Here is a 14,877-nt window from a genome sequence, read left to right as displayed (position 1 = left end):
TTAATTAAAAAGTACATTTATTTCAGTAATTCAACCCCAAAAGCAAAACTCTTACAATCAAATTAACATAATCTTACCTTACATTTAAGTAATCTAAAAAAATTAAATACTGTTGAGCTGGATCAAAACAATGATGTTGTGCTTGAGGCAAAATGTTCATAAACTTTACTTTCTGAAGCTGCCAGAGAAGTTTCATTCAGTATTTTTTCTGACTTCCTGTTTTCCTTGATTTTCATATTGGACTTGACACCTTTAGTCTTATTTGTCTTAGTGAAAAAAGAACGCAGAAAAAAAAAATCTGCTCACCTAATTGTGTCCATATCTACCCTCAGAGCAGTGACAAAAAAGCTTTAAACAACTGGAAATTTGACAAACAAGGGTGGACAAAAACCCAATTTTATCTTCATAACCCACTCAGTAATCTGGCTTTTTTTGTAATAAAAGATCATTTTAATGAGTATGTGCTTTTAGAAATATCAATTTCCAAAAATCTTAGCTGTAACAAACTGTATTTTATAAATGCACACAATTGGATGGATTTGGATTTTCTATACCAATTTATTCCTCCCATAGCCACAGGGAGCAGGGGCAGATACCATTCTCCAGTCAATACACCCTGAAAGCATAACCACTGCCAAAGGGCAAAATAGAGTTAGACAAGTTAACGTGTATGACTTAGGATTGAGGGCGGAAGACAGTGTCCCCAGCAGAAAAATACAAACTCCATGCAGAAAGGCCCTCAGCTGGGATTTAACCCCTGACCTTCCTGCAAGGCAAAAGTGTGACCAACGTCTCCACTGTACAGCCTTTGACTGGATTTCAGAAAATCACATCACAAGACATGAAACATGGTTTGCAATAAATACTTTTGTAAATTTGTCTGATTCTTCCATTTCTGTGCTTTCTGCTTTTTAAGGAGAAATAAACAGAACAAACAATGTCTCAGGTGTTTAGACTTCAATAATTCAGAAAATTATCCATTTATGAAAACTCAAACTGCACACAACGAAAGTTGGAATAAATACAAAATTGAACATACTATGATTGTAAACATCATAATGATAAAACAGCAGATACCAACTGAATTACAGTACGCCAATACAACAAAATATTTAATTTTAATATCACGTTTAAAGCTTAAAGAAAGACATGCTGAATTAACAAAGTCATGCTTAAGTCTAATAAATATCTGTACAAAATTTACAACAAACCTAAATAGGAGTAAAAAACAGTTTGATACAAAAGATACAAAAAATTAACGTCAGGAGAATTGAGGCTAAAGCATCACATTTTGTTTACATCTGAGATTGTACACAATGATCCCATAAATTAGACTCCCACCACCCAGAAGTCATCATTTCCTTTGCCTGTTTGGGTTGGATATGATATGATATCTGCATGACATCGATATAAGAGGTACTTCATCCCACAACAATTACAGTTGTTGAAAAATCACAAATGACTGTAATAAAAGGCTCAAGGCGTTGCTGAAACAATATCTCATTATCAAACACCTCATCAGGTCCTCCATGTGATTGCCTGTGTCGGGAGTAAAAATGATACGAGTACAAGTGCTGTGTTACGTCGTGAAGCGGCATTAGAGCGAAAATGTTTCTGCCCCCAGCTGGTTTCAAGACCTGCGGGGCTCAAGTCCATGAGAGAGCTGAGTTAGGGTCCTTTGGTTGTCGATCACGCTGAGCTGACGAACGTAGGTCCAAACATCGGGGTGATGCTTCCCAGCCTGAGGAGAATCCGGGCCTGATTTGATTAAAAGGTGAGAAAAGTTATTAAAAAAAATTAACAATGTGAAAGAGGATTCTTTGGATATCTTTTAAAAAATAATAGATTTGAGGATTTCACTATAGCACTTACTGAATGTTTGGCTCCTACAATATCTCACTGTCTTCACTGTCTTGGCTATCATCCGCTGCAAAGCAGAAAACTACAGTCAACAGCAAATATCTGCAATTGCATGAAAACTAAAGAAGAGAAAGAGATTCACACCAACTGTCAGACAATGATCTGCACCTGCAGTGCCTCACCATTTTCTCAAAATTGACCAAATTGTCGATAAATGTTTTGTTGCCCTCGTGAGTGAATGTCATGTCTGCGGGAAATAAAAAACAGGAAAACAATCGTGGAGATTTAAAGGTGCTGGAGAAGCAGTGCAACACCAAAGTAATCGAAGTGCAATAAAAATGAACAGTTATCGAATCAATGGGGATGACCTTTTATCATTAGTGGCATGAAGGGAATGACGGGCGGGTCCAGTTTGGCGACTGTGAGTCGATACGCCCGGTGATTCCTGGACGGATCCTACAGAAACATTGAGACAGTTCTGAGATCTACTTTGCTACATCACAATCTGAGTGCCTTGCAAAAGCTTTCATGAACTTGAACCTTTTCACATTTTGTCTCCTTACAACAATGTTTATTTTATAATATGTGTTACTTGTTTGTAATATCAATAGTATCTTTTGGGAAAAAAAAACAAAAACTTAAGCAGGTATTAAATATGCTCTTTGTTAATGCCACATTTCTGCATTAAACACTTTTTATCAGATTGCTGTAATATTTAAATCTTAAAATGTATCATTGTTCTTCCACCTCACAGTTATGCACTACTTCTTGTTTGTAAAAGCCCCAATTAAATGAATTGAAGTTTGTGAAAAGTTTAATGGGTGTAAATACTTTTGCAAGGCACCGTAACAAATAGAAAGGGAAATGCGTTACAGGCGTACCATTAGGTTTTCAAATTCTCCGTAAAACTTCTTAAACTTGCTGGGAAGTTTCTGCAGACGTAAACAAAATGGGAAAATTAACCTGCAGTTTCAGATAGAGGAAGACAAAACAACAAGTCACCCACCTCCCACGTCTGACTGAGTCTGCTCACTGCTGGATGACTCAGTCCCATAATGACGGCAAAGAAGGCATTTAGATTCTTGTACTCTTTACAGCTTTGCAGAAGATATAAGAAGGAGGGTTACAATAAATTTACAATAAAAGTTAATTTTGAAAAGCAACAAACTGACCAATTCCTGAGAGAAAAGAGAGCCACTTACTGAGCAGCAATCTTGATAAACTTCTTGAGGAGCTGAACTCTCTTGTTCAGCTGGGAACACAGACAAACCTCTGTAATTACCCAGAACTGAATTTCATTAAATCTCCGGAGGAAGAGATCCAGATTCACTGTGGTTTTCTTGACGTGCTGTCTCCCAAACGTGTGATAGATGAGTTCAAGCTGGAAGACATCAGAGAATAAAAAAACAACAAAGAAATACAAGCCAGTATCACATTAGGTCCAGTAAATAAAGACAGTGTGTGCCAGCCTTGAAAGCAAATTTGATTAAACGGAACCTGCTAAGGCGTCCTTATTGCTCTATAAATACCTCATGTACACAATGGAAAAGCTCCCAGTCGTAGAAGGTCATGTGGTAAGCCACATCCTTAGAGCTCATCAACTCAAAATTGGCAAGAGACCCAAGAGACGGACCCTCCTGTTCAGACAGAGGCATCTGGGAGACACAAGAGATCAGATTAAACCCTGAAACTTTCCACTTTTTTAAAACTTTGCAATCACAAATGTTAATGGATTGCATTGGGATTTTAAAGTAATATGTAACTGTGAGGTTCAATACAAAATACAACTGAAGCGTGTAGTTTAAATTTGTCCAAATAAAAGTTTAAAGGACATTTTCGCTAGACGCTATAAAACTGAAAAAGGCAAAGACACTTGAATCTGACTGTTTGTTAAAAAAAAGTGATAAAATTGTTCATATATATGATCAAATAAAAGCAGTTTTTTGGCATTAGTGGAAGAACTGTGATGTTAGTATGTCATTGTGATAAGAAGTATTTGATTAAATCAACACACCAACACATCCAGCTGGGCCCTCTGGCAGGCAAAGAGTCTTCCATTTATGCTGAGTGTGGAGAAGATGGAGACATCGTTTGGTTTGAAGACAACTTTCTCTGCCAAAAAGAAAACAAACCATAATAAGATTAAAAATAAATAAATAAAAGAACTAGATTATGTTGTCGCAACATAAATCTAGTTATGTTAAAAATAAGAACTAATTTATGAATATCTTTAAAATCTAAAAGCTAAAATATTGAATTTAGTCATACTAACTAATTAATTCAAGTAAACATAACATTGAGAAAACATGTTATGTTTCTCTCAAACATGCCATGCCATGTTCTCTCAAAATTTTAATAGCCAATCTTGACAATAAACTATTTTTCTGTGTTATACATTTCGAAACAGCTTCTATTAAAAAGCACAACATAAAAGCAATAAATTAAGTAATGACTAGTTTTGATGGCATGACTTTTTACTGCCAGTGTCTCAAAACTGCAGTCTGGTTTTAAAGTGTGCTGGAAATCTCATTGTAGCATTTATCCAGAATCCTTCCAAGAACTGTTCCTATTACATCCTTACTTTAATCTCATTTTGTAATAATAAACAGGAAATTTGCTTTAGGGATATAGTCTGCTGATATAGTCTTTTCTCACAGTTTAATTGTACCATTTTTTTCTAATCTGCTGAAAGAAAAGTGATCAAGTTGATTGGGTTTTTTCTAAAAAATTTTTTATAGCTATTAAAAATACAATTAAAGACTCAAATAAATGTAAAAAAAATAATGCAAAGAGTTTTATTGGTGAATTCCAATAAACTGGATTAAATAATATATCTCATAGTTGACTACATTTGCTCTTCAATTTAATTCCAATCATTTCCTCGTCATGTACGCTGTATGCTGCTCTCACCTCCTGCTGAACTGAGGCCGACCAGGATCAGATCCTCCGCTGACCCCAGCTTGTCGGCCACAGCCTCCAGGACCTCTCTGACCGAGGAGGCTACCGGGACTCGGATGGTGGTGTAGGTGTGGTCACAGCAGTAGACTTTGAACAGGACTGAACGTAAGAATAGGAGGAAACGGAAGAAAAGATATGATATAGGATTCAATCTTATCTCAACAGTGATGAGAAAAAGAAGGCACACCATTTTTTTTTATTGGAGTAAATATACATATCAAATTGTAAATTATTTGCGAATAAAAATCGGGAAAAAATGCAACAATGGCTTCCATTAAGACTTCTTTCCTGTGATACGTGTAAATAAAATGCAGCATATTCTACACACTCATTATTTATTAAATAAAGGAGGATTAGGTTATACTTATTGTATTTCGATAATTAAAACCTCAGAATTGAAAGTGGATGTCCTTTATTTTTACCATAACTGCACAAGACTTTTCTGCACTTACTTTCATCAGCTCCATTGATGGGCTGCCGTTTCTGAAGTTTCTCATCTACCATATTGAAATGCTGCAGAAGGACTTTGTGCTGCAACAGAGAACATGTTCATAAGACAGCAACAGAAAACATCTGTATAAAAATGTTAATCTAACAGAATTAGCTATATACCTTTCTCTGTGAGGATCTGGCATCGTCTGCACTAAAAAAGTAGAACCAACAGATATGTTTGATATGTGTAAGACCTATAATTTACTGTTGGAAAGCAATATTTAGACCACTTATCCATACAATTTGTAATAGCTAATCCTAACTAACCTGATTTTTATGACTTTCTCCAGCTCCGTCAGCTGATCCCTGAGGGCTGGAAGCACTTTGGCATCTTCTGAAACAGCCACGAGAAACTCCTGTAAAACACGACAACCTTTAGTGCAAACAAGACTTAAAATGAGATAAAGTCACACTAATTTGAATATTTGGCCAGTACATATTGACACACTGTAATGAAGAGATCTTCATTACTGGGGCTATTTTACTGAAATCACTGAATAGCATTTTTTTAAAGTATTTTTTTGCACTTTATTAACAAGCACTTTATTTAGCACTGCACTTTAAGCATAGATTTGCACATCAATAACAATTTGCACACAAGATGTTTTAATTGTATTTATTGAGTATTTTTAGATATTAGCATGTAGCCTTTTGTTCTGGGCTCTGCACAGCTGCTCCTCATTGACGAGTGAGGTGGTTGCCTGTGGAGGGAGGATAATTGTTACTCACAGCAATGAGCTACTGGTGGGTAAAACTGAGCAAATGTGTTGTGCATAATCTGTTGGGTGTGGAGTGCTAATGTAGAGTGACTCACCTGTCTTTTCTGTGTCCTCTCCAGGGTGTTTGGACAAATACTGCCCCAGGGGTCCAGACACCATATATAGTCTCTGGGAGAGGCCATTGAAAAGTGTGGGGGGGGGAATTGTTTATGGGCTTTGTGGTGTTTCATATGGTGTAATGATAAAACATAAAATATTTATAAAAAGTAAATGGAAATGTTTGTATTTAGTAAAAGGTATTTTAATTAAATAAGTGGATATTGATGAATTGAGATTCCCCTGTGAATTAAAGGTGGTTTGATCCGTCACAGCTGGGAATATTTAAGACTGCAGTTTCACCTGTGAAGTGTTGTTGATTTTGTGTGAAGAATAAACCACTGCTGTTTTCCACCCGACTCTGCCTCAAAGCTTCATCCTCACTGTAAAATCCAACCGCGAAAGGCTACCTTGTTACACACACCCTTCGGAAACTGAAATACAGAAATTTATTTATTTTTTATTTTTAAGTTGTTTTTTTTCTGGCAATCCAAGATATAAGAATCTCTAAGAATTTGAGTACTGAGACATCATAATTGATCCATTAATCCAAATCTCCTAAATATGTGTATTTCTGAGGCCTTTTTAAAAAGGTTAGTTAGTTTTTGCTGTTTTTTTTTTTTTACAGACATGTTGAATTATGTCACTGTGTATATTTTACACATTACGTATAAACAATGCAAACTGTGTGGGAAAAACTGTAAAATAGCTTTTAAGATTGTTATGAATGTTGTTTGAGTGTGCTGTGTGGTTTTGTAATGCAAACTAATTAAATGAAGTTAATTGTGACAAATGAAAACAAAAACCCAGTGTATAAATTATGATATGACAAATGGAAACAATTCTGTTTGGATGGAAATATCCACTAAACAGATATTTTTTAAAATCTAAATCTTAGCACATCTGTGACATTTCCAGAGGTGATTACAGTCAGCTGCTTTTGTTACAACCGTTTTGGAGACCCACTGACCTCAAGGAAGACCATGTCCTGCTGCTGCAGGTCTTCTCCATGCACAGCAGCCCATTTCATCACCAGGCGGATCACCCGGCGCTTGTTGTTGAGCGTGTAGTCCAGCTTCTCCATCTCTGAGCCTTGTGAGGCCTGGGCATGGTAGCTGCACTGCTGTTAAAGATCAACAAAGCTACAGCAAAAACCGCATTTCACTGGGAAAAAGACTTTTCTTTAATGTAGGCAAAAGGATATTGGTCGCTCAGCACAGGACATAGCTGACTGTTCGGGATGAAGACACAGTGCGTGAGCACAAAATCATCTAAGGCCGAATCTGAGACAAATAACAGGCAAGATCCGGTTAATGGCACATCAAAGACACCTTCAAACACATGGCTGGGTCGGTTCCCTCTGCAGGGAAAGTAAAAACCATATGCATCGCCACACATGATGGCAATTAGATCAGCTCTGCGATGTGGAGCTAATTATAGACGGGAACAAACGGGTCATCGCAGCAGAGAGGACAGATCAGAGATTTAAAACACAGAGCATATCTGAAAACTGTTGGGTGAATTTGTATTCAGCCTCTTTACTCTAATACCCCCTAAACAAAACCCAGAGATTCAAAGCTTAGGTGGGAAAATCAATACATGTCAATTAATTATGCATCCCCACAAAGGCCACAGGAGGGTGGAGGAAGGCGCTCCGCCCAGACCGAAAAACAACATTATGCAATAAAAGAAATATATAGGACAAGAAAACAGTCTTCTCTCCACCGCTCATTAAAATTTGAGGTTGTAATACTATAAAATCTGAAAAAAGCCAAGGCAGTGTGGCTGAGAACTCTTCACAGTAAATGATAGATATCATTAAATTATGTATGGTAATAATGCGAATCTCTTGTGTTTGACACGATGGGCAGCACCTGACTCGGTGAACTGGGAATCCAATCGCATCATTTCGAGAAGGTGCTCTAAAATCTTCTCTGGCGTCCCGGACATGATGTTGTATCTGAAGTAACAGAACACAACAAAAACACACACAAACCCTTCATTAATCAAGATATACAGACTCTTGATGCATAGTGGCACCACTACTGATTTCTCTTCCTTCAGTGTGTGCCTGTGATTGGCTCATTTGAAAACAATCCTATTTACAATCAGTGCTCCTGAAGATGAAGAAGAGGAGAAGATAAGAGCCACAAAATAATCCTAGCAAATATATTTATGAAAAAAAACCAAAAACAAACTTGGAGCATCTTCCATGACATGAAGGGGAACAAACACAAACCACCCTTGGTTGTTTTTATTACTTGATAACAGCGTGACAAGAGGGAATGGCGCTACGAAAGCATGGACGTGTCTTCCCTTCTCACGGGGCAGTCATGACACTCTTGTGTGTCAAGAGTGGAGTTGATTAGAGGGCAACCCTGAACAAGTAATTGTGGCTTGCCAAGCCTCCTTTTCCCCCAGGAGCCAGGCCATCATTACCATTAATGTGTCTCTGTGTATTTCAGCCACAGTGGGGCAGTGACAGATGCCTCTATTAGGAGGAAACACTTGCTAGCAGCAGAGCATCTGATGCAGCTTTACTTCACACTCACTCTTAGGATCAGACTGAAACAAATGACTGCTTTGTGACAATTATCTATCTATCTATCTATCTATCTATCTATCTATCTATCTATCTATCTATCTATCTATCTATCTATCTATCTATCTATCTATCTATCTATCGCAAATCTGTCACAGGCCTTAGCTGCTTGCAGTTTGCATGAGAAGTTTTCCAATGTTTTGTTATCTGATTTACTTTGAGTGGGAGTGATGCAGCATTGTCATAACACTTAAACAGCTGGTACAGATTCTTTTTACTGTATGATTCCAGTCTATAGCTGTAAACTGTCATGTTGAGATGAAGCTGCTTTTGTATCACAATGGAGTTGGATCGAATCAACTCAGAGCTCAGTTATGGTGGGAATATTCAATTTGTGTTTGTATGACTAAAGATTAATGTAGTGAAAGTAAATTGAGTTTTTGTGAGGATTTCAGATGGCAGGGAGTGACATTAAGCCAACACAAATTTCTCTTAAGACAACCATCATAATAAATCACCATCCCAAACATCGTTGGTGAGTGAGTTTAGTGTACAATAAAATAGACCATGCAATGCTGGTGAAATGTAGAGTGTTACTTTACCACACTTGAACACTACACATAAATTTCGAATACATGAATTGCTCTCCTTAAATCCCTGTGATGGGTATCTAGCATCCATCTCTGAACTGGTTGGTGTGTTTAATTACTTGTGGTGAGCTGCAGAGGATCCCTGGACAAAGTTTCTGCTGAGACTCTTCTCCAACACCAGAACATCTTGGCCGTGCTCCTTCAGACGCACTGTGTTGGCCTCCACATCCTTTGTAGTAAATACGAACAGACAAAGTGAATACGTGAGATCTCTGTTAATTAAAAAAGGAAAGGTTGGAAATGTTATAGAAAGTCTTTGAAACGCTGCATTTATTGGCTTTTGCAGACTTTGTTGTTGGTGATATGACTCTCAGAAAGACACTGTCAGGTGAGAGACGCATCAGTCTCAGTCCTTAAAATACAGCTTGTTCTTTTTTGTTAAAAAAAACTTATAACAGGATATGTGGTTTCACATAAGATGATTTACTCTAAACATTGGTATTTAACACCGAACAATCAGCTGTAGCCTCATTTCAGAAGGCAAACTTTTGACTGCATTGCCATGTAATTGCCAGCAGAGGGCGATAGTGTTTTTTCTGATATTTGAAGAGCATCACAAGACGCTGACCTTAAACTCACCCTCAAAATCCTGTTGAAGTCCTCCTTGTCCACTCTCAGGAAATGACAGTCGTCCTCTTGAAGGACAATGGAAGCAGCTCTGGGGGCGTCATTGACCAGCGCCAGCTTCCCAAAGTCGTCTCCTTCATGGAGTGTGCAGACAACACCCTGCGCAAAGCAGCACGCTGATCAGTAACCAACAGTCCAACAAAAGTAAGAATCAGAGGATCATTATAAGGTGAATAATCACCTACTTTTCCATAGATGACAACATTCACCGAGCCTTTTAATATAATGTACCAGGATGTGCCCTCTTCTCCTTGGTGGAACACTGAGAGAAAAATAACAACATTCTGGGTTTTGCCATATTTATCATCAGATGGTTTCTAAATATCTAAATATACTCACACACTGTTCCTGCTCTTTCATGGGATTCAAAGATAAGAACTCCTGCTAGTTCCCTCTTTACCTGTCCAATCCAGGAGAGAATAATTAAAAGAGGGGAGAGACCTATTTTAACCCAAATAAACAACACATTTTACTACAACTAAAAGTAAATGCTGTAGCACGTCAAGTGTTTTGAATTGACTGACACAGCAGTAACACTGATTTATGATTACATTCTTGTCACATGTAGTCAAATAGTCACACATTTTGCCACATTACAACCACTAATTTCAGTATGTTTTACTGGGATTCCATTGGAAAGACTGATGCAGCTTTACTTCACAGTTTACAAAAGAAAATATAAAAAGTGTTCTATGCATTTGTAATTAGCGCTTCGATAATGTGCAATGTTGGTTTGTCTTCACAAAGCACTATTACTTTTGCTGCCTAACAGAAGAAAAAGTTTGATTTTGCTTTTATCTAACCAAAGAAAATCTTTCTTCCAAATTGGGCTGTCTGCATATAATTTGTAAAACTTTATTTTCTGATTTCCTTCACAATTATATATTTTTTAGGACACAGAAAACTGTTAGTAACTCACAGTGGTGGACAGGTGAGATAAGGCCTTTATATGGAGCAGTTCTTCATAAATTATCTCCAAGTCATCTGGTGTTCTTTCAGACGGCCTAAAAAATAGGAAACAGGCTAAAGGAACCAAAAGCTGTCTGAAAGATTCACTTTTCTGTGGTGAGTGCTGCGTCAGAGCCTTACGGTTTCCTCAGGATCATCCTCATGAGAGCATCTGGTCCAATCTGAGACAGGTTGAGCAGAGTGTCTTGCAGCTCCTCCTGGCTCTCCCTTTTCTCCTCCTCACTGGGTATCAAAGCCTCCTCCTGCTCATCATCCAGGAAGCGGTAGAAAAGGTACTTGTCCTGGAAGACCGTCTCTCCATCCACTGCATCACAGCACAGATAGCCAGACTAGCATTTTAAAAAAATAGTTTCTGTGATTGTCTCCCATGCTGAGGCAGACATCATGCAGGTTCTGACCGTGGTTGAGGACACCTTCCTCCAGCAGCACCTGCCACATGCCCACAGCCTGAATGCGGGAATGGACGCAGGAGCTCTGCAGCATCTGCCAGTCCACCAACTCTGTCCCCACACAGCACTGCCTGGAGAAAACAAAAGTTTCCATAAGAACTTGGAGGAAGATGAGAAATCATGTAATATTTTAATCACTTTGGTAACACTTTAGTTAAAGGGGCGTGCATAAGACAAACATAGTACTGTCATAAACCTGATATAACACCTGCTATGAATATGAAGGCGTCTTCGTGAATGGTTATGACTGTTTGATAAATAATGACGTTTCTAATGCAAAGTTGACACTTTCAATGGACTTTTAGTGCAAGTTTTAGTGCAACTTTGCATTAAAAGTGTCATTATTTACTAAATAATACAAAGATAGTCATCTTAATGCCCTTTTATGAAACATTGCATTATAAGTGTCATAATTTACTGAATGACACTTTATGACAACAGTTATAAACATTTATGAAGACTTCTTTATGTTCATAACAGTTGTTATGTTTATGACAGTATCATGTCAGGCTTTTGCACATCCCTTCAAATAAAGTGTTACCATCCCTTTGATTTGCCTTAAGTTTGAATGATTCTTTTTATCTGATTGTCTGCGTTCATGTCAGTGGGATTTGCTGGTATTTCCTACAGTTGCTGAGCAAGAGACGGATCCTGGACAGATCTCCAATCTATCTTAGAGACAACCCTCAACTTCATTATGCTCTAGTTCAGCGTTTCTCAATTCCGGTCTTCAAGACCCCCCTGAACTGCATGTTTTAGGTGTTTCCCTTCTGCCACAAACCTGGATTGAATATGTGGGTGATTAACAGGCTTCTGAAGCACCTGATGGTCATGGAATCATTTGAATCAGCTGCTCTGGAATAGAGGTACATCTAAAACATGCAGATCATCTGAAGACTGGAATTGAGAAGCACTGCTCTAGTTTAATATGAATGAGGAACTGTTTGTAACCAAGTCTCTCACTGTCAAAGTCTGGTCACTGAAAATAAACTCCTGATAAAATAAAAAACATTAAAAAAACAGAATATGTGGAATGATGCATAGCAACTTATTGGTGAGAAAATGAATGTAGTGAGCACCGTGGCCACAAGGATCACAGGAAATACAAGTTAAAAAAAAAAAATTCTCCTCAACTACAAAAAAAACATTTTTTTATTTTGGAAGCAGTTATTTTCCTAGGATGATTTAAAATAACTGTTAATAATTATTACACAATTACAACAAATCCTCATTTAAACCATTTAGACCTATTGTTTCTAAGGTTTGAGTCTAAAAAGCGTCCCAGTGTTTATTCAAGGGAAGGAACAACCCAAAGCAGAGGGAAGGGGAAACAATACAGTTCATGCCACAAATAGGACAGAAAACTCAAATAGGAAGTCAACAGACAGACCATCAAGACAACCACTAGTCTTGAAGTCAGGCATCAGGATCATGATTTCATTTTTTCTGTTTTTTTTCTTTCCCTCTGTCAATATAAAACATCTGCTGATGTCTGCAGATTGTGTTAAACCAGCATCTACTCTCGCTATCCACCTGTATGTTTTCCCATAATTAGCTTACTGTGGTTTGAGATTTTTTTGTGTCTTAGTCAAGTGAAAGAGAAAGTGTTTGACTGCAATTACTGTCTGATTGTATGACACAGTTTCACCTCTCCTTCCAACCACCACTTGTGTTGCATCAACTTTTTTAGGGCGAGACCACATATCAAGAGGACTACAGACTGACAGTGGCATAATACACAGTGTCCTCATGGTATTATTTTGACTTTATTATTGTAGCGCTGCCAAACCCTCATGGAGTAAGACTATGTGGAGAAAATAAAGGCAATTAAAATTTAGACACATTGGGTCCTTCATTGCCGAGGTGAGCTATAGGCAGACTGGAATCACAACCGAATGCTTTTCTTAATCAGAATCCCAGAGTTACAAAATGCTAACTAACCTGTATGTTTTGAGATGATACTTTCTGTCTCGGATCATGTGAGGCGCTCTGGAAAGGATGGCATGGCGGAGAATCTTCCCCGCTCGCAGGATCTTCTCAGAGGGAACCTATTATTATAATAACATTAATATTTTACAACTGAGTTCTGACTGTAGATGAGAACTGAAGTTTCTACCTGAGTTGGACTTTTAGTATGGAGTTTGGCTGGACTTTCAAGAAAGGACTTCTGCAAAATGAAATAAAACAGAAAAAGTTTTTTCAGCTGACTTGGAAGAGAAATTATGGCTTATGGAAAAAAATGCATGAAGAGTGAGAAGCCATTGTATGCTCAGGAGCCCTCAGGCCATGTCTTGCATTTCTTTACAGTCAGGTTTTTATGAATCTTGAATAAAGTATTTTCTTGTTGCAGTTGGACACATAATATATTTTTCCATCACTTTTGTTTCTTGCTGAGAGCAAAGAAGCTACAAAAGTCTGACATTCAAACAGCTTTGGGAATGGCCCAGAAATCATTGCAACTCGGTCATTTATGCAGCTGATTTTGGGCTTCATGTTTTATTTACATCAATGAGGAAATTTACTGAAACAATTTTTTCTGCTAGGTTAAAAGGACATTTATTTAATTGCAACAAGAAAGCAACCATACACGTATCTCCTTTTTTTCTCCTTTCTTTTTTTCACAAAAGTCAACAACTCTGTGTTGTGACTAAACTTCATGTCTGAACAAAGCAGGCACCATAAATCTGTTGCGGTGCCACACTATGAAGCAGGAAATGAGGAAAGGTGGGACAGGAACTATTCAGGATGGAGACAAAAACTCCAGTCACCTTGTTTATGTTGGGGCTAAGCTTAAAACAATTTTCTCATTCTTTATTCCCACCCAAGCATAGAGGAGTGAGTAAAATACTAAAATGTGTCAAGGAAAGCAGTTCACAGCTTGTCTGGTTTCTCTAAGATACAAGGTAAAAAAAAAAAAAAAAAGGATGCATCATGTCAATATCTTAAACTCTTTTGATTTGCCTTTGCATGATTTAAAATCTAAGCGCAGCACTCTTCAAATTGATTGGCACAACTGATGAAAGAAAATCTCAACAGAACCTTGAAATCATATTTTAGTCTAGTAGAATAATCTCACCCTGAAATGTTGTTATTATTATTATTATTATTATTATTATTATTATTATTATTATTATTATTATTATTATTAGTTCCTGGCTCTGGTGCTTAAATAAAAGATTATTTTATCTTTATGAGAGGTGACTAAAAGTGATGTAGGTACAGTAATATAGAGACCTTAAGATATTGTGTTGTTCTACAATAAAAAATACCTTATTTGGATGTTTGGACACTGAGACAAATGAATTGCTGCTTATGTTCTCTTTTTCTGGCATTCCTATTGGAAAAGAGAGAATACAATAAAATATGCAGAGTAAAAAAGTTAATTGATTAAAAAAATTAGGAAAAACAAACCACAGGCAACACTTGATTGATTCAAAACCTTATTTGACATACAAGACAAGTAAAGAAAGAAGTTTAGTTTAAATGTTGCGAGTTATGAAGAGAGTTGTCAAACC

The 14,877-nt window shown here is 37.4% G+C and overlaps 1 protein-coding gene across 4 annotated transcripts in view; it reads right to left on the bottom strand.

Annotated features, from left to right (window-relative positions):
- rapgef4a (Rap guanine nucleotide exchange factor 4a) overlaps positions 1–14,877 on the bottom strand; it is a 34,360-nt gene continuing 19,483 nt past the window's right edge. For all 4 annotated transcript variants that reach the window (XM_028024423.1, XM_028024424.1, XM_028024426.1 and 1 more), the window contains 26 exons: positions 14,632–14,696; positions 13,479–13,529; positions 13,304–13,410; positions 11,312–11,433; positions 11,034–11,217; positions 10,864–10,948; positions 10,284–10,344; positions 10,130–10,206; positions 9,897–10,043; positions 9,377–9,486; positions 8,000–8,085; positions 7,330–7,408; positions 7,096–7,240; positions 5,578–5,666; positions 5,431–5,461; positions 5,271–5,349; positions 4,771–4,917; positions 3,875–3,972; positions 3,390–3,515; positions 3,063–3,241; positions 2,867–2,957; positions 2,742–2,792; positions 2,229–2,316; positions 2,043–2,107; positions 1,873–1,927; positions 1–1,758 (listed from right to left, as the gene is read on the bottom strand). In XM_028024423.1, the coding sequence (XP_027880224.1) occupies positions 1,631–1,758; positions 1,873–1,927; positions 2,043–2,107; positions 2,229–2,316; positions 2,742–2,792; positions 2,867–2,957; positions 3,063–3,241; positions 3,390–3,515; positions 3,875–3,972; positions 4,771–4,917; positions 5,271–5,349; positions 5,431–5,461; positions 5,578–5,666; positions 7,096–7,240; positions 7,330–7,408; positions 8,000–8,085; positions 9,377–9,486; positions 9,897–10,043; positions 10,130–10,206; positions 10,284–10,344; positions 10,864–10,948; positions 11,034–11,217; positions 11,312–11,433; positions 13,304–13,410; positions 13,479–13,529; positions 14,632–14,696 (2,546 nt within the window). In that variant the 3' untranslated portion in view covers positions 1–1,630. The remainder of the gene's footprint in view (positions 1,759–1,872; positions 1,928–2,042; positions 2,108–2,228; positions 2,317–2,741; positions 2,793–2,866; positions 2,958–3,062; positions 3,242–3,389; positions 3,516–3,874; positions 3,973–4,770; positions 4,918–5,270; positions 5,350–5,430; positions 5,462–5,577; positions 5,667–7,095; positions 7,241–7,329; positions 7,409–7,999; positions 8,086–9,376; positions 9,487–9,896; positions 10,044–10,129; positions 10,207–10,283; positions 10,345–10,863; positions 10,949–11,033; positions 11,218–11,311; positions 11,434–13,303; positions 13,411–13,478; positions 13,530–14,631; positions 14,697–14,877) is intronic.

This window comes from Xiphophorus couchianus, chromosome 7 (assembly GCF_001444195.1).
Source record: "Xiphophorus couchianus chromosome 7, X_couchianus-1.0, whole genome shotgun sequence".
NCBI classification, from domain to species: domain Eukaryota; kingdom Metazoa; phylum Chordata; class Actinopteri; order Cyprinodontiformes; family Poeciliidae; genus Xiphophorus; species Xiphophorus couchianus.
This window is presented reverse-complemented; position numbering and strand designations above follow the sequence as displayed.